At 44.8% G+C, this 17,965-nt stretch overlaps 3 protein-coding genes across 4 annotated transcripts; 2 read left to right on the top strand and 1 right to left on the bottom strand.

Annotated features, from left to right (window-relative positions):
• Positions 1–646: 646 nt before the first annotated feature.
• Positions 647–17,795, bottom strand: LOC110888545 (nudix hydrolase 15, mitochondrial). The gene is made up of 5 exons (XM_022136067.2): positions 17,324–17,795; positions 1,764–1,906; positions 1,327–1,446; positions 921–1,241; positions 647–843 (listed from the first exon to the last, which is right to left on the bottom strand). The coding sequence occupies exons 1-4, from the start codon at positions 17,643–17,645 to the stop codon at positions 1,017–1,019; spliced, it is 810 nt and encodes a 269-aa protein (XP_021991759.2). The 5' UTR covers positions 17,646–17,795; the 3' UTR covers positions 647–843; positions 921–1,016.
• Positions 5,684–6,876, top strand: LOC118483677. 2 transcript variants are annotated; one of them, XM_035979168.1, is made up of 4 exons: positions 5,684–5,984; positions 6,066–6,221; positions 6,354–6,485; positions 6,564–6,876. In XM_035979168.1, exons 1-4 carry the CDS (start codon positions 5,792–5,794, stop codon positions 6,842–6,844), a joined length of 762 nt encoding a protein of 253 aa, XP_035835061.1. In that variant the 5' UTR covers positions 5,684–5,791; the 3' UTR covers positions 6,845–6,876. The 2 variants fall into 2 exon arrangements, with proteins under 2 accessions (XP_035835061.1, XP_035835060.1); XM_035979167.1 differs by having other exon boundaries at positions 6,354–6,876.
• Positions 6,982–8,935, top strand: LOC118483770. Its single transcript, XM_035979338.1, has 4 exons — positions 6,982–6,986; positions 7,046–7,982; positions 8,065–8,355; positions 8,430–8,935. The coding sequence occupies exons 1-4, from the start codon at positions 6,982–6,984 to the stop codon at positions 8,841–8,843; spliced, it is 1,647 nt and encodes a 548-aa protein (XP_035835231.1). The 3' UTR covers positions 8,844–8,935.
• Positions 17,796–17,965: the final 170 nt, after the last annotated feature.

The raw sequence follows: 17,965 nt of genomic DNA, 5'->3' as shown, positions 1-17,965 counted from the left end.
GTTCTGGTTTCAAGCAGACGACAACTGGCAACTTATGCATCAATGGAGTTGATTAGTATATGATTAATTACTTGTGAAAAGCATTGAGACATAGTAATGTTTGTTTCTTATCAATTTTTCACTTGAGTTGATCCATTGTGTCACATTCAAACTTTCTTTCTCCAGGAAAACATCAATTCAAATTCAAGTATTGGCCAACATGTTGCACTTATTTTAATTTGTCACAGGCTCTCCTTGTTGTGATGTCAACGTTCTCACATTCTTATTCAACAATCAGCAATACATATTTTTCATTCTAATATCAACCATTTATAACTTTTTTCACCAGTAGATGTTGAAACTTAATTTCTTTAGAAGCTAGATACTCAACACACTAACAACACTAAATGTATATAACAGGAACATACAAAGAAACATTTAATCAGATAAACAACTTAAATCGATCTATCTTTTGCATACTCGTGTGATCAATACACATTTGTGTAGGGATGAGCATGTGGTACCAGATACCGATACCGTACCGGTACCGTCCCGTACCGATACCATACCAAAAAACCATATAGTTTTTCTGTTAAACACACATTGTTTATTCTGGGTGAGAAATAGAAGAGAGGAAGAAACATGATTGATGATAGCACAGATAATCTTTTGAATTAAACTAAATATATATTATAAACAAGAAACAATATTAATTCCATTGGTAACATATGTAGTTTACTAGAAACATGAATCTGTCTAAAGATCTATGGTCACAACACATTACTTAATAACAAACATCGAAATCGTTACTGGAGATCCCAACATGTAAAAACGAGCATTCCCGTCTTGCAGCAACCGTAAGTTCTGCAAGATTATGTGAAAGTACATGGTGTCAAAGCATAAACAATAACAGAAAACCATGCAAAAAAAAAAAAACTGACCGGAGTATGCTGCCAGATGGAATGCCATTATGGCCATATCGAGAAAATGTAATCAGATTTTTATATCTATAACAGTTGAAGATTGCGGTTGAAGTTCTAAGGCGATTTAGTGTACGTGCTTACGACTCCAGGAAGCTTCACCTTGGGAGTCTGTTCAAGAAAAGTGGGTGGTCTTTGGTACACAATTGATGCAGCTCGAATCAAAATTCCAGCAGTAAGACCCCAGATCATATACTTTTTACCACCTGTTTCGTAGTCGAAGTAATGAAGAAGAATCCTATTTCCCAACCAGTCTATTTCTTCTGATTTATGATTTTCATCCTGAACCAGTAAATGTTATTTGAACCAATTTTAATATATGGTTGACCAGAAAAGTCAACTCCTCGAGTGTGAGCTAGGCAAATACCTTGAGAAACATTTCTAATGGAGCATCAAAGATTTCATCCACTTCACCGGCGTTGGGAGTTGGATTGAATGCATTTCTATCAGAAAGTATGCCGATAACTGGCACTACTTTGAGAAGGTGCTGCATAACATCATAAATGTAAGTCAAACCCGCATGGTAATGCATGAGATAGATAAACTATATATTGAGCCATGATTTTCATTTTTTTCGTCCTCATTTAAGGGTAGTGAAACTGTGAAAGTGACCGTTAATCTACCCGCTGTATATGTTGTAATTTCCTTGCCCTTTGCCCGTTTGGGTCGGGGGTGCTGTTGTTTGTTTGGCCTTTTGCCCGTTTGGGTCGGAGGTTGTTTTAATGAAGTTTAATTTTCAAAAAAAAAATTATATTTATTTAGCAAAGGTTAAGATATGCATTATAAAAGAGACATCGGATGCACCTTAGACAAGAATGGTTCAAGAACGGCCACGACATTTACAAGTGAAGGCTCGAGCCCTATCTCTTCCTTTGCTTCCCTTGTTGCTGTGTCAGCATCATCCACGTCATCTTCCTCTACTTTTCCTCCGGGCAATGAAACTTCACCTGTATATCAAGGTCGTTCAAATACACCATTTGTCATTCCCATTAGTTACAGAAAAAAAAACATTATTTGAACATCAAACCTAATTTCCTTCTTAAAAAATTACACATTTAGATCGCTCGTACTGCATTACTGATATAGAATGTTCATTTTTGTTTTAGGAGTTACGACCATGAGTCCAAACTGCTACAACTAATATATTTTTTTTGGAAAGGGGAAAATCCTGGTAAACTTTTATTGAAAAAGAATGAAGAAATACAAAAAAAAATGGCACTAGTGAACCCGGGACATCGACCCAAGGCTAACACTAGCCCAAAAAAAGATCAAAGTACAACAGATGGGCCTAAGACTAGAGCTACAACTGCATTTAGGGAAACTGTATGCTGCTTGCCACAAGTATATCATGTATTCGTGTTTTTGGCTTTCCATCTACATATGAAATGTTATGACCGTTTTAATCTTGGTTTAAGAAAGCGTGAGGCTTTTAAGTCCCAAAAGCCAAGGCACAAAGCGTTGCTCTATGTACAACCACAAGTTGCGTCTCTCCCATCTGTTCTACATATAACCATTTTTATCAATTAAACTTTTCATGGTTTCATCTTATTAGTTGTTTTTACATATCAGCCCCTTACAGAAGCTAATTTGACCAATTTTGACCCAAAACTACATGACGTGCGGGCGCCTTCCAGCTCGTCTCAGTCACATCTTTTAAAACCAAGGTTTTCTGTAAAGTTTCTTTTTAGCTCGTTTTTCGTTCTCCTATTAAAATACAAGTCAGCTGCCCAATGTTTTCATATCACTATTTATGGTCAAAAACTCAAAATAATCGAGTTGGTTAAGCAACTAGGAGTCATAAGAAAACTGATTATTTCAAATTATCTGATTATGAAACCTTAAATTGCAAAAACTCAAAATAATCGAGTTGGTTAAGCAACTAAGATCACTCATAACTCCAACATGACTATAAAATTGTTGGGCTTAATTACCGACTCAAACAAGGTGGTTTTGGTTGGGCCGACTTTATTACCAAGTCAGTTGAATTAGATTAATCCACAAGTCGGAAGGATTAGGATAAAGATTCAAACAAGTTGGTTAGGAATCTTTAATGTTTAAATTCCGATAGTTATCATTGTAATGCTGTTTCTTTCGAGTTAATGAAAGTTTTCAAGATCGATTTATGATCTAAAAACCTGCTTTCTTGTTTGTATGTTGTGCGTTTCTGCTTTACCAATTCTTAGTTAATGAATTGGTAAACCAGAAACATAAAACACAAAACAAGTTGTTTGAATCTAACACAAATAAATCAGAAAGACAATTCAAAATGTGAAATTCTGCAATAAAAAAAACACAGTCAAAAGTATAAAAAAGAATATTCATAACTTCAAAACACACACACACACTCAATTAACACACACAGAATACAACTTTTTCAACATGCTAAATCCTGCAGAACACATGTTAAAAAGGCAACCTAACTCTGCACATGCTACAAAACTAAACAATTGTACAGAGTCAAAAGGCAAAAGCAAGTCAAAATTAAAAAAAAAAATTTAAATCTGCAAAAGACCCTAATAAACAAACAAGCAAACAAATACCTGAATAACCTTAAACAACAAAATAACATAAAAAAGCCGGTCCTAAATGTAAGATTCTGCAATAAATAAACAGTCAATAATATTATAAAAAAATGTTCAAAACAGCAAAACACACACTCAATGCACACATACACAGAATACAACTTTTCCAACATGCTAAAATCACACAAAGTAACAGACACATGTTAAAAGGCACCTAACTCTGCAAAACCACAAAGCAAAAAACATGCTACAAAAATTAAACAAATGTCCAGAGTCAAAAGGCAAAAGCAAGTCAAAATTAAAAAAAAAAATAAATCTGCAAAAGCCTTTATATAGGGGTGGGATCCGGTACTGAAGAAACAGTGATCTAATTAAGGTATTAATTAGGTGGGTTTATGTTCCTTTCATAGAGGTTAATCTTCTTTTAGGTATTTGAGCTCCGACTGGTTACTCAACCTGCAAAACAGAACACCGTTACTCGTTAAGAGGGGAATGTGGGGGTTTCCCTCTTAACCGGGCTCCGGCGTGAGAATAAGCGATTGCTTTGAGAGTAATTAAGTAGTAAAGAGTGAGAGCCAAGAGAATAGAATGAATAACCTGAGGAATGAAGGTCTCTATTTATAGCCGGAGAGGTGTAAGAGGTTGTGGGCTGATGGGCCTTGGGCCAGAAACGGACAACAACGAATATGCTCTTTGCCTCGCTGGCCTCGACTGCTTAGTGGCTTCTAGATGCTCGTCGGTGCTGGCGCACCTTGATTGGAGCCACGTGTCATTGTTGTCGGCCTTGTTGTCCCTTCTGTCATCAGCAGACAAGTGGAGATCGTGGGACAGTTGTCCCCGTCTCTTGATTGGTGCCATGTAGGCGTCCTTGTGTACTTATCGTCAGAAGATCGTGGCGCACGATTGAACAGAGCCTGCTGGACGCTCATTGGCTCTTTTTACTGCCACTTGTACCCTGTGTACCTCTGTAGGTAACAGCGCGTCTTCCTATGGAGAGGATTTTGTTTGGTGGCAACTAACCCGCGCGGGGTTAGTGTGCTCACTTATACCATTGTCTTTATACTAAGTGTTGCTATCTGAGTTTATTATGTGCTCTTCCTCGCGCGGGGCTAAGTCATAATGTGACGTAAGCTGCGCGAGGCTGTTATTATCAAGTTGTTATGCTAAGGAGTATGGTCTCACGTGCAACCTGTTATGAGGTTTGCGCGACTTTTTGGGACCATACCCCTTCAAGTCCCCCCAGTCCAGTGCTGCACCATGCGCAACGCAAGTGGTTGGAGCTCTGGACTTGATAAGAATAAGAGAAGGGGAAGTTGTCCTTTTAATCGCGCGAGGTGTTAGTAGTTTACGTATATCTGGCGCGACTCTTGTGACTTCTGCATGAAGTTACTTGCACGTTTTATGGCGGGAAACTTCGAAATTTGAACCTCTGACAGGTTGGTGAGATAAGTCGCTGAGAGCGACGCTTGAGTTGACCCCTGGCACGGATGTCATCATGCCGCCTGCGGCGGTTGCACTTCATGTCAGGAGAGTGGATGCCACGCGCGCGTGGTAACCGTCGTCCCTGCTTTTCCGCTTGACGTGGCAACCTCTCGTTGGTTGCCCCAGCGGCGAGTGCGGCACGGTTACCCATCGCATTAAATGCGATGGGTATATATATCCGAAGAGAAAGGTGAGAGATTCACTTTCTCTTCGTTTCTTCTCCCTTTTTCTCTTTGAGTCTTCATATTGTTCTTCATCTTCTTCAAACTTTCTTCAAATCTTCAAACTTTCTTCAAGTTTTTTCCAGCTTTTTCTTGAAATATGAGTGAAGAACATCAAGAAGCTCCTGTTAGTGAGGAGGGGCCAGTCCCGGTCCTGAGATGGGACTTAGGTTTATTCGAACAGATCGTTCGAAGTTTTAGGTTTCCACCGGAGTGGGATGCCCGGTACCCTGCTCAGGGTCAGACCGCGGCTGATGCCCCACCCGGTTACATTACTTTGTTCGAAGACTTCTTCCTTCAAGGAAACTTCCGGCTGCCGGCGACTAACTTCTTTGGTAGCATATTGTCCTACTACAAGTTTCATATCTCACAGTTAAGCCCACCTGGGATGGTGAGGGTGAGGCACTTTGAGTTCTTGTGTCAATCTCACGGCATTGAGCCGACGGTGAATAAGTTTCGTGTCTTCTATCAACTGCAAAGAACCATGGGATTCTTTTCTTTTGCTAGCCGTGGTACGGCTAAGAAGATTTTGTTGAATCCTCCCAAGAGTTTCCACGACTGGAAACCCAAGTTCTTCTTCATCCGGGAGGAAGTCTTGCCAATAGCTATGCCGTTTAGGGAATGGACCGAGGTTATACCAAAGGAGGACCTTCCTATACCGAAGTCTGCTCAGTGGTATCAGCAGCTTACCGCAACCCCTAACCGGGTATTTGGGGAGAATGTTCTGGTTGCTGCCAAGATGAGTGACCAGTGGTCACCTAGTAGCAGGGAACTCCCGGTCTTGAAGATCGGGGATCAAGGTTAGATACTTTCCCCCTTTTTGTTTTGTTTCCGAGTACATTCACTTAACTGGTTTCTTATACTTTGTTTTTGTTGTGTAGAGACGCAACTCTATCAGGCTGCCTTCCCAGCCTTTGGTGGCTCCATGGGCGTTCGCCCTCTGCGCGATGATGAGGAAGGCTGGTATGACCAGATAAAAGGGAACTTCATGTTTCCTCCTGCTGACGCCTTCGCCTCGCCGCCGGATGCAACTGAAGGTGCGCAATATCCTAAACCTCGTCCATTGCGCTCTTTTACTTCTGCTGGGAAAGAGACTTTCTATCTTTCCAGCGAGGAGTCAGTAGGGTCTTCGAATGGCGAGTTAAGTTCGTTGCCTAAAATCTTTGCAGGTGTGTTGCGCGATCTGGGGGTTGACCCAGAGGAGAAGAAGAAGAAACCTTCGAAGAAGAAAAAGAAGGCGGATGTTGAAGTGACCAGCAAGGGTCTTGGCGCCAGTCGCGCAACTACTGCTGCTGTCAAAGGTACGCTTCGCCTCCGGCAACGTGACTTAGACGATTACGTGATAATCAGTGACTCTTATGAAGGTTTATCATATGCAGCTATGGGAAAGACTGGCGCTGGTGGGTCAAAGGGCTCTGGGAGCGCGGGTTCTCGTAACCCGGATGCTGACGCAACTCCATCTCAACCTGAGGATGAAGAAGAAGAGGAAGAAGAGACTGCCCCGTTGATTGGAAGAAAGAGGGGTAGAAGCGAGGCGACAACTGGTATGGCCTCTGCGCCTGTTTCAGTTGTTATTCCCGTTGTTGGGAAGAAGAGCAAGTTGCGCTCGTTATACCAGTTTTCTCCTGGTATGCTCTTATCTCCCTTCTTTATAATTTAACCTCTTTTTGCTCAAGTGCGTTTGCTTTATTCTTGTAGAGATCAAGAAGAAAACCCCTGAAAAGGGGGTTAAGTTTGTTGAACCCAGCACGAAAAAACCTAAGGTTGCCACTGAACCTTCCGATTCTGCTGCGCGTGATGCTGCGAAAACTGCTGAAGCGCAGCGAAAGGCAGAAGAGGATCGGAAGAAAGAAGAGAGTAGGATTGCTGCGCAGAAGAAGGCTGAAGAGCGAAAGCGCAAAGAAGAGGAAGAGAAAAAGAGGAAGGAGGAGGAGGAGAGAAAGCTGGAGGCGGAGAGGAAGAGGAAAACGGAAGAGGAGAGAAAGCTGAGGGAGGAGGCGGATAGGCAGAGGAAGGCGGAAGAGGCGAGGAAAGAAAGAGCTGCCGATCAGTCTTCTGTTCAAGGGCAGTCTGGTGTCCCAAAACCTCCCCCTGCTGCGCCGATTGTTACCTCTAAGGGGTTAGGGCGCTATGTTTCTAGTGGTGCAAGCTCTGGAGGAGCTGGGGGCTATAACCCCAATGTGATAGGTGCGAAGGATACCGTCGGGGACATATATTATAAAACTTATACTGAAGAGGAACGTGGTGATGCTCCTCATCAAGCCCCTTGGAGCTTAAGGCAGAAGGATACGTTTGTTGAATTTGGTCCTTCTCGCGATTGGTATTTGAACCAATTCACTCCTGGCGAAGTTAACCGTCAAAAGGCGAAGCCGCATGAAATGTTGTATCGCACTTACATTCTTGCCGAGGCCAACGCTCGATCTGCTAACCATCAGATAGTTCGTGAATGGCGAACAATGGTCAGAGAGCGCGCCGACTGGGAGGCTTACCGAGAACGTGTGCTAAAACGTGTTGGTGAATTTGAGAAGGCTAAGGCCACATTTGATGAGGAGAAAGCCAAGTTTGAGGCTGATAGGAAAGCTGAAGAGTGGGGTCGCGAGGGCCTGCAAAAGAAACTTCATAATGTGGAAGAGCAACTGGCCAAGGAGAAGGCCGAGTTCAAGCGTATATGCGCTCAAGACAACGAGCGTACTTATGCTCTACGCCAGAAGATCGTTGGTCTTGAGGCTACAGTTGCGGACTTGACCTCAAAGGTGGAGGAAGCGCAGGGTGAAAAAACTGCCAAGCAGCAGATGGAGGTTAGTTCTACTGATTCCCGCTCTTCCTTTTTGTTTACGAGATTTCTCTAAGTCAATTCTCAAGGTGTTTGTCAATTTTTAGGTTGAGCTGACTGAAGCCAAGGTGCAATTGTCTAACAAGGACAAGGATCTCCATGCCAAGGACGTTGAGATAGCGGAACTCAAGCGTCGCTTGAATGAGCAAATCGACAGATGCGAGTCTTTGGAGATTGACCTTGAGGCTGAGAAGGTCAAGGCCACCGATGCTGAGGAGGCGCGTGCTGTCAGCACTGCGGCGCTTAACGTGGCTCAGACAAATTATTCTGAGGCCCAAGGCATTGTGGACACGCTTGTTTCTGAAGCAGAATGGATGCGCACTCGGGGAATAGTGCTGGTAAGTCCCTTTTGCCTTACCTTTTTCTTTAACATGTTGAAGAGTTTATTCTTAATGCTCCTCTTTTGATGAAGGTTGCCAACTCCATCCTGAACGCCGGCGAGCTAGATCGCGCTGTTGCTGCTCTTACGGATGCGGCGCGTGCAGTTGGTCATCGAGGAGGTTACCTGGAGTGTGCTGATCACGTTGAGCGAATGCTGGGGCAAGAATTCGATACAAGTCATTGCTCAGTGACGGAACAAGCTGATGCTGCGCTGGCCAGTGCTGAGAACTCATATGACAACCTCTCCTTGCCCATCATGGACTTGGTTGTTAGTGCCTTAAAAAAGGATGATTGGTGTCAGCGCCTCAAGGCGATCCTTGATCCACCGATTACTGTTGAATCATCTGATGAGGAAGCAGCTGGTGATGATGGCGGAGGTGATGACGATGGCGACGATGGTGAGGGGAACGAAGATGATGATGGTGAGAAGAAAGAAGACAAATAGAGTAGGTTGTTAGTTTGTTGATAGGCGTTTGTGCCTTTGTTTCTGACTTGATTGTAAGTGATGCGCTTTTGCGCAGTTTTAATGACAATGAAATGCCTTCGTTTTTTCTGTTGTAATTATTGCATTGCTGTAAAAACTTAGGTTAAATTAGCTCGAATAAATGGAAGCGTTATCTAAGGTGGCCACCCGGTCTCGCGCTTTGTTTGCGGAGGACCTTGGAGGTGGTTTTGAACCATCTCAAAGTGCTGGAGTGTTTTCGCGCTAATCAGAAGTTTAACATGCATTTGTAACGAAAAAACAATGTAATAGAACATGTCGTATGTTTTCATTCAAATCAGAAGTTGGCTCTTAGGCCTTCATACATATTTGCCAATGGCTCGTAGCCGGCGTGGCGAAATTGAAAAATGGCGCAAGGCCGAAAAGGTTACATATAGCATTTGCGCAATTGTTGCGCATTCCAAGTTCTTGGTAAGATGTGGCCATCTAAGGTGCGCAATTTGTAGGCCCCTTTGCCTAGGACCTCATGAATCAGATATGGGCCTTCCCATTTAGGTGCCAATTTCCCTGGGCGTTCCGCATTTGACGCTTCGTTGTCGCGAAAGACGTACTCCCCTGGATTGAAGGTACAAATGCGAACCCTTGTGTTGTAGTACCTTTCCAGCTGGGTTTTGTATTTGGCCTCTCTGATTCTTGCGATTTCACGCCGCTCTTCTAACAAGTCTAAGTCTAGACGCCTTTCTGCTTCATTGTCAACCGTGTTGACCGTGGTCATTCGCGGCGAGGGCAAGCCAATCTCTGCCGGGATTACCGCCTCTGAGCCATAGACTAGGCTGAAAGGGGTCTCGCCGGTACTTGTCTTTGGCATGGTCCGATGAGCCCATAAAATGCTTGGGAGCTCATCGACCCATCCGCGCCGCCTTGTTCCTAATCTGGCCTTTATCCCTTCGACGATGCATTTGTTCACACTTTCCACTTGTCCGTTGCCTTGTGGGTGCGCAACGGAGGTGAAAGTGTGTTCAATGTTCATCTCCTTCATCCAGTTCTTAAGATCGTCTGACGCGAAGTTGGTGCCGTTGTCTGTCACGATCTTGAGCGGGAGGCCGAATCTGCATATGATGTGCTCCCATATGAACTTGCGCACAATCATGGCTGTGGTGGATGCAAGGGCTTTGGCTTCTACCCACTTCGTGAAGTAGTCGACAGCTACTATGATGAACTTTACGGCGCCGGGAGCATCCGGGAAGGGTCCTACCATGTCAATTCCCCATTGCTGAAAGGGCCATGCGGTGGACACGGGGATAAGATCATTTTTAGGCCGCAATGTTTTTGGAGCGTGCCTCTGGCAAGAGTCACACTTGCGGATCTCCTTCATTGCGTCAACATGCATACCCGGCCAGTAGTAACCGGCGCTCATGATCTTCGCGACGACCATCCTTGGTCCGGAGTGGATGCCGCAAATCCCTTCGTGGATTTCCCTTATCAAATAATTCGCGTCCTGGGGGTCCACACAGCGCAGTAGTGGTCCCAAGAAGGATTTTCGGTACAAGATACCGTTGTTCATTTCGTACTGTAGGGCTTTGTTTTGGATCTTTCTTGCTTCCGCTTTGTTCTCAGGAAGCACCCCCTCTCGCAAGTATTGGATGATAGGGGTCATCCATGATGTCTGCCCTGTTTCGATTACGTTAACTTGGCGCAGTAAAACCGATGGGTTCTTGAGTACCTCTATCCTTACATCCTTGGCTAGATGTTGAAAGGAGGTCGAGGCGAGCTTGCTCAGGGCATCTGCGGGCTTGTTCTCTGAGCGATTGATATGTATGACTTCGTGGGTTTTGAATTGTTGGAGCAATTCTTTCGCTTGTTCCAGATATAAAGCCATGACTTCACCCTTCGCGTCGTATATGCCATTTACTTGACTGGCTATCAGGAGTGAATCCACATGTGCGCGCAAGTTTTTTGCTCCCATCTTGATGGCGAGGCGTAAGCCTGCCAGAAAAGCCTCATACTCAGCTTCATTGTTGGTGTTTTTGAAGTCGAGCTTAATGGCGTAAGTAAACTCGTGCTTTTCTGGGCTCACTAGACGTAAACCTGCTCCCGCGCCATCTTCATTTGATGCCCCGTCAGTGTAAAGCATCCAGATCTCCTCTGTTGTGTTTTCCTTGGGAGTCTCTATCATCTCGCACTCCTTGATTTTATCGGCCGGCACTTCTGTGATGAAGTCGGCGAGGACCTGCCCCTTAATGGCTGGGCGCGGCCTATACAAGATGTTATGGCCGCCCAGTTCAATGGCCCATTTTGCCAATCTGCCTGATGTCTCAGGCTTCTGAAGTATAGTGCCAATATGGAAATTGGTAAGCACAGTTATCACATGGCCTGTGAAGTATCGGCGCAATCTTCGGGAGGCGTGTAGTAGCGCAAGAACCAGCTTTTCCATTGTGGAATATCTTGTTTCTGGGTCTGTGAGTATCCTGCTGACGTAATAGATCGGGGTTTGCACGCCGTTCCTGTCTACCAACAATACTGACCCTACTGCCTTATCCGAGGAGGACAAGTACAGCACAAGGGGCTCTTTTTCAAACGGTGCCGTCAGCGTAGGGAGTTCGATCAGACACGCTTTCATTTGTTGAAAAGCTGTTTCGGCTTCCGGGGTCCATTTGAACTCTTGCTTCTTCACACAATTGCGCAACGTGCTAATGAAGGGATACGACTTTGCGGCGTGATTGGAAAGAAATCGATTTAGCGCGGCCAGCCGGCCGGCTAGTCGTTGCATTTCCTTGATGTTTCTTGGCGAGGGCATTCGTTCTATAGCTTGTACCTTCTCTGGGTTCACCTTGAAACCGCCGTTTGTGACAATGAAGCCCAGAAACTTTCCTTCTTCCATGCCAAAGGAACACTTGGCTGGATTTAGTTTCATATTTACGCTGCGCAATGAGTTGAACGTTTTTTCGATGTCTTTTAACATTTGGTCCTCTTCGGGACTTTTCACCACTAGATCATCGATGTAAACCTCAATGTGCTTTCCGATGTCACCTGCGAAGGTTTTGTCCATCAAGCGTTGATAGGTCGCGCCTGCATTCTTTAAACCAAAAGGCATTTTGGTGTAGCAGAATATTCCAAGATCAGTCCTGAAGGCTGTCTTGTCTTCATCTTCTAGCTTCATCTGCACTTGATGGTATCCTTTATAGCAATCCAGAAAGCACTTCCATCGGTATGGCGCGAGGGAATCGATTTTTTTATCGATTTCAGGCAAGGAATAACAATCCTTTGGGCACGCCTTGTTGAGATCAGTGTAATCTACGCACATGCGCCATCCGCCATTTGATTTTTCGACCATCACAGGGTTCGCCACCCAACTCTGATATCTTACTTCCCGCAAGATCCCGGCTTTAAGCAGCTCGCATACTTGCTCGTTCATTGCCTTTGTCTTGTCTGCCCCTAGGCTGCGCCTTCTTTGGACCTTTGGCTCGACAGATGGGTAAGTGTTTAAGCAATGCTCGGTGATGTTGCGCGGGACACCGGTCATGTCTGCCGGCGTCCAGGCAAATATATCCATGTTGCGGAACAGCAGTTGCTTCAAATGTTTTCTGATGTCTGACGAAATGGCGTGGCCAATTGTCACTGTCTGCTCAGGGTACTTGCGGTTTAAGACCCATTTTTCTGGCTCGGTCGTAGAGACCTTCGCCGCTTTTGTCGGGCGCATCTCTTCAGTTGACATCACTTCTTTCTTGGCGTATATGATTGCGACGCCTGTCTTGGTAGGAAACCCTATGGCAGAATGAGGTGTTGAAGTCACCATGTTTAGTTCGCCTTGTGTTTCCCTTCCAAGAAGCACATCATGCCTTGATTTCACTGGCATTACCATAAAGTTCACATTTGTTGTTCTTGAGTGTTTCCCGTCAGAGAGCGTGACAGGGAAACTGATTTGCCCGAGAGGGAAGACCATTTCATTGCAAAAGCCGGACAAAGGATAATCGACTGGCTCGAGTCTCGCTTTGTCTTCTTCATCGAGTTGGTTGAAACATTGTTCGTAGATGATGTCGGCTGTGCTTCCTGGGTCGATGAAGATGTATTCAGTTTCATAGTGACCAATTATGCCAGTAATGACGACGGGTCGTGTAGCGCGAGGACCGCCGCGCACTACTGGGAATATGACTTGCTGTTCTTGCCAAGAAGGCTCGTAGGGCCGTTTGCCTTTTTCTCTCGCGGTGTATCTTGGTCCGTTGACCATGTGAGTCTCTAGCCGTCTCACCTTTTTGTGGCTGCCTTCATCATGACGCTGGAGTTGACGGGTGTCCTTGCGCACATTCTTCACTAAATGGCTTAGCTTGCCGCTTTTGAGCGCTCTTTCGATTTCCTGGCGCAAACTGTAGCAGTCATCGGTCAAATGCCCCGAATCTTTGTGAAAATCACAGTATAAGTTAGGGTCTTGCCCTTTCTTGTTTGTCATCGGCCTTGGTGCCTTGAAATCGACATTCTCCGTCATCAACACCTCTTTTGGAGTTTTTGTGAGCGGAGTCCAGTGTTTGTCGCGGTTGTCGTCTCTGACTGCTTTCTTGTAACCGATTCGGTCAATCGTATCTCGCGCATCTTCTCTGTAACGTGGCCTGTCGTCGCGGCCTCTGGGTCTCTCAGACTTCCAGTCATGACTCTTGTACTTGTTGCGCTTGTTGTTGTTGTTGTCGCGCGGCCTCTCGTTTGCTCTTGAAAATCGATCTTCGGAGTAATAACCCTTTCCACCAGCAAGGGACTCCTCGGTTTGCGCGACGATCTTTGCTGCTTCCATCAGTTTATCCCACTCTTTTGGCATCCCATCTTTGCCTGTGATGGTTCTAATGAGGCTATCACAGCGTATAGCCTTCTTGAAGTGGCAGCGCATGAGTTGCTCACTGACGCCGCCAATCTCTAAACATTCTTTGTTGAAACGCGTGATGAAGTCCTCCAGACCTTCGCCATCCCTTCGCCATATGTCTTCTACTTCCGCCGTATCACGCTGATAGCGACGTTGTTGGCTAAAATAGCTTAAGAATTGTGTCTTGAAGTCTGTCCATGACTTAATTTTTCCGGGCGGAAGGCTGTCAAACCAGGCGCGAGCCGCTCCGGTCAGCGTTTGAATGAACAGGTGGCACCACATGGGCATGTTCCAACCTCCCATGCAGCCCACACTCGTGAATGTTCTGACGTGGTCGTCTGGGTCAGTCAACCCATTGAATTTCCCGACGGTTGGGGGTAGCTTCTCTCGTGAGAGTGGTGCGAGTGCGATTTTCGGGATAAACTTGGAGTGTTCCGCAGCTTCCGCTGGCCTGTAAGCCAGGCGGAAATCTCTTTCAGCCTCTTCTGTATAGCCAATGTGTTGTCTTGGCTTATAGTACTCGTGGTTTTTTGGTAAACGATTGAAGACTGACGACTCTTCATCACCTTCCCATGTAGGATCATATGGGTCGGTTTCTTCCCATTCATTGTTCATGTTGCGCGGCGTGAGCCGGCTGTGAACAGGGCCTCGTTGAAGGTTCGACGGATATTCATAGTGACTATCCGTTTCCCCTCTTGTATCGCGCGTGTCTTGTACGCTTACACGTCTTGTAGGGGGAGGCCTGTTGGTTCTGCCTTGAAGATTGGCTGGTGGTGGCATTTGGCGCACCCCCTGACTAGGAGGAGTGACCAAGGACGGTTCTGCCGTCAACACTGCTTGCTGCGCGATGAGCGATTGGTATGCTGCATTGATAGTGGCGATGTTCTTGGCATACCACGAGGCTGGGGTTTCGCCCTCTGGTAAGCCAAGTAATGCAGATACATTTTGAGGTGGCACCGGGTTGGACGGTCCTTCGCCGTTGTTACCTGGGGTAGCCATTTGTGTGATACGGGTAACGCTCCCGCGCTGACCCCCCGTGTTGGTGATCTCAACTTCACCTATTTCTTCGATTTGGGCTTGGAGGTTTTGGACTCCTTCACCCAAGGCCGTGTTGGAGTTGGCTCCGAAGCCGAACTCTGGAAAGATTCCTTGACCGGTCATAGTCGAAGGATGAAAAGATGTCAAAGGCTCAAATAAAGAAGATGAGGGTGGTTACAAGAAAAAATCGGTGGGCGCCAATGAAGAAACAGTGATCTAATTAAGGTATTAATTAGGTGGGTTTATGTTCCTTTCATAGAGGTTAATCTTCTTTTAGGTATTTGAGCTCCGACTGGTTACTCAACCTGCAAAACAGAACACCGTTACTCGTTAAGAGGGGAATGTGGGGGTTTCCCTCTTAACCGGGCTCCGGCGTGAGAATAAGCGATTGCTTTGAGAGTAATTAAGTAGTAAAGAGTGAGAGCCAAGAGAATAGAATGAATAACCTGAGGAATGAAGGTCTCTATTTATAGCCGGAGAGGTGTAAGAGGTTGTGGGCTGATGGGCCTTGGGCCAGAAACGGACAACAACGAATATGCTCTTTGCCTCGCTGGCCTCGACTGCTTAGTGGCTTCTAGATGCTCGTCGGTGCTGGCGCACCTTGATTGGAGCCACGTGTCATTGTTGTCGGCCTTGTTGTCCCTTCTGTCATCAGCAGACAAGTGGAGATCGTGGGACAGTTGTCCCCGTCTCTTGATTGGTGCCATGTAGGCGTCCTTGTGTACTTATCGTCAGAAGATCGTGGCGCACGATTGAACAGAGCCTGCTGGACGCTCATTGGCTCTTTTTACTGCCACTTGTACCCTGTGTACCTCTGTAGGTAACAGCGCGTCTTCCTATGGAGAGGATTTTGTTTGGTGGCAACTAACCCGCGCGGGGTTAGTGTGCTCACTTATACCATTGTCTTTATACTAAGTGTTGCTATCTGAGTTTATTATGTGCTCTTCCTCGCGCGGGGCTAAGTCATAATGTGACGTAAGCTGCGCGAGGCTGTTATTATCAAGTTGTTATGCTAAGGAGTATGGTCTCACGTGCAACCTGTTATGAGGTTTGCGCGACTTTTTGGGACCATACCCCTTCAGGTACAAATAGATTTAAATGCTAAACATACCAATAACTAGACTAACTTTCACAGTGGCGGCTATGAGGCTATGAGGTGGGGCTTTATCACGGCACGTCAGCGCCACGTCAGATCCACGTCAGTCAGGGGGCTTTATCACGCCTTCCCTTAACTTGCAAGGTGTGGGATAAAGTCCCCCTTCAAACTATAGCACCCCCACCTGCAACCAATCACCCCTCGATCTTGCCAAATTTGGCTCGTTACCATGCCGAAGCCCCTTCAATGGCGCCCCTCCTTAAAGTCGCCGGTGTGGGTGGTGGCGCCCTCCAGGCGCTATTGGAGGTGAGGTGGCAGGGGTGGCGTCCTCCACACCCTCCGGCCTGATGGTGTGCGGGGAGGACCTCCGCACAAGGCCCGAGATTTCGAGGGGCACGCGATTTAAAAAAAAATCGATATACATATGTTATTTAAACATATGTTATTTTTTAAATAGTAAACACATATCAATTCCAATATAGGCCCATTTACAAATCATTTTTATGGTTTAGAATTTACCCCACTTGGCATTAGTTTTACTGAACCCAATGCTAATTTGATTTTTATTAAAATAATAATAAAACATTACGGAAGGACACATTTTTTCGAGCTCGAACAGGGTACGGGAATTCTCAGAGACGCCTCTGAACTTTCATTTGAACTGGAGTAATAATTACTCTGGTTCAAAATGCTACAATTAGAGTAATAAAATTACTCTATTTTAATAATTACTAATTACTCTAGTTTAATAATTAGTCTAGCGTAATAACAATTACTATGTTCAAAACGTTACAATTAGAGTATAAAATTACACTAGCGGAATAATAATCACTATGGTTCAAAACACTACAACTAGAGTAATAAAATTACTCTTAGCTTAATAATTACTATAGTTCAACACGCTACAATTATAGTAATAAAACTAGGGGCGGTAATTCTTGACACGACCCGTCAAGCCAACCCGGACCTGACACGAAAAAAACACATTTGGGTCGACTAACATGGCCCGTTTAAAAAAAACGGGTCAGGTCAGGTTGACCCATATTAAAAAAAATAAAAACGGGTCGGGTTTGGGTTGGCCTGTATAAAAAATATGGTTAGTTATAATAATGTTAATTTTGAATTATTTATTTGTCACACCCGTACTCGTCATTAAACATGTTATCGATAACCCGCTTAAAACCCAACAACTTGTTTATAAATTGTCAACTTATATGACTCATTTAAAAATATGGGTTAAACGGGTCGGGTTTGGGTTGAGCTGAATTTATATGGGTCGGGTTAGGGTTGAAATCTTTGACCCGAATAATAATATGGGCCAGGTTCGGATTGAACATTTTAACACACCAACCTGCCAACCCGTAATCCGTCAACCCATCAACCCATCAACCCGACACACGATTGACATCCCTAAATAAAACTACTATGGTTCATATAAAAATTACTCTACGTACGTTAAAATCTATTTGTATTTGATCCGACACAATAAAAAAACAATACCTGAATGAGCAGAAAGGTCAGAAGACCTTTTAGTAAGAATCACGCGGAGACTATCATCGCCATAATTGTCTCCATGAAAAAGGCAGATTAAAACAGCAGCCCTGTTGTTAGGGTTAGGGTTTTGTAACTTTTCCGGCGGTTGATCGACTTTGTCGGTGTCGGAATCCGGTGGTTTGTAGAGGCGGAGCTGCTGAGCTAATATTGCTAGTCTTGATGAGATCGGATTGGTGGTCATGATGGTGGTGGTTCTAGAGAGAGAAACAGAGGTTAATGATGGTAATGATGATAGTGGAATTGAGAGTTTACGCAGCAGGAAGAGCATGTGTGGTTTGGTATCAGAGAATAACTGATTCTGTTTGACATTGGGAATATCGCATTCGGGTTTTGCTTGATCCGATTCAATTATTGAAATTAGTGTGTTATTTGGACTTTTGGTTTTGGTTAAAACTCTTTAGATTTTTTTATTGGTTTTCCTTCAAGCCATTTCGTATGTGACAAATGTTTTTTTATAAACATAAAAAGGATTATGTAATTTGTAAGTTATGTACATTATAAGCATGGGAGGCTTTAATGGTGTGAGGGAAGGACCTCCGCACAAGGCCTATAATTTCGAGGGGTATTCGATTTTAAAAAAAAAATCCT

The sequence above is a fragment of the Helianthus annuus genome, chromosome 11, assembly GCF_002127325.2.
Source record: "Helianthus annuus cultivar XRQ/B chromosome 11, HanXRQr2.0-SUNRISE, whole genome shotgun sequence".
Classification (NCBI taxonomy): domain Eukaryota; kingdom Viridiplantae; phylum Streptophyta; class Magnoliopsida; order Asterales; family Asteraceae; genus Helianthus; species Helianthus annuus.
The sequence above is the reverse complement of the archived record's forward strand: the minus strand, read 5'-3'. Positions and strand labels throughout refer to the sequence as shown.

Coding starts and splice junctions, on each gene's coding strand:
- LOC118483770 (XM_035979338.1), top strand. Junction 7,983..8,064: donor CTGCCAAGCAGCAGATGGAG/GTTAGTTCTACT, acceptor GTCAATTTTTAG/GTTGAGCTGACTGAAGCCAA. Junction 8,356..8,429: donor GCACTCGGGGAATAGTGCTG/GTAAGTCCCTTT, acceptor CTTTTGATGAAG/GTTGCCAACTCCATCCTGAA.
- LOC110888545 (XM_022136067.2), bottom strand. CDS start 17,645: ATGCTCTTCCTGCTGCGTAAACTCTCAATTCCACTATCATCATTACCA. Junction 1,907..17,323: donor TGACCTTTCTGCTCATTCAG/GTATTGTTTTTT, acceptor CTTGATATACAG/GTGAAGTTTCATTGCCCGGA. Junction 1,242..1,326: donor CATTAGAAATGTTTCTCAAG/GTATTTGCCTAG, acceptor TTACTGGTTCAG/GATGAAAATCATAAATCAGA.
- LOC118483677 (XM_035979167.1), top strand. CDS start 5,792: ATGCCGTTTAGGGAATGGACCGAGGTTATACCAAAGGAGGACCTTCCT. Junction 5,985..6,065: donor CTTGAAGATCGGGGATCAAG/GTTAGATACTTT, acceptor TTTGTTGTGTAG/AGACGCAACTCTATCAGGCT. Junction 6,222..6,353: donor GCCGCCGGATGCAACTGAAG/GTGCGCAATATC, acceptor AAATCTTTGCAG/GTGTGTTGCGCGATCTGGGG.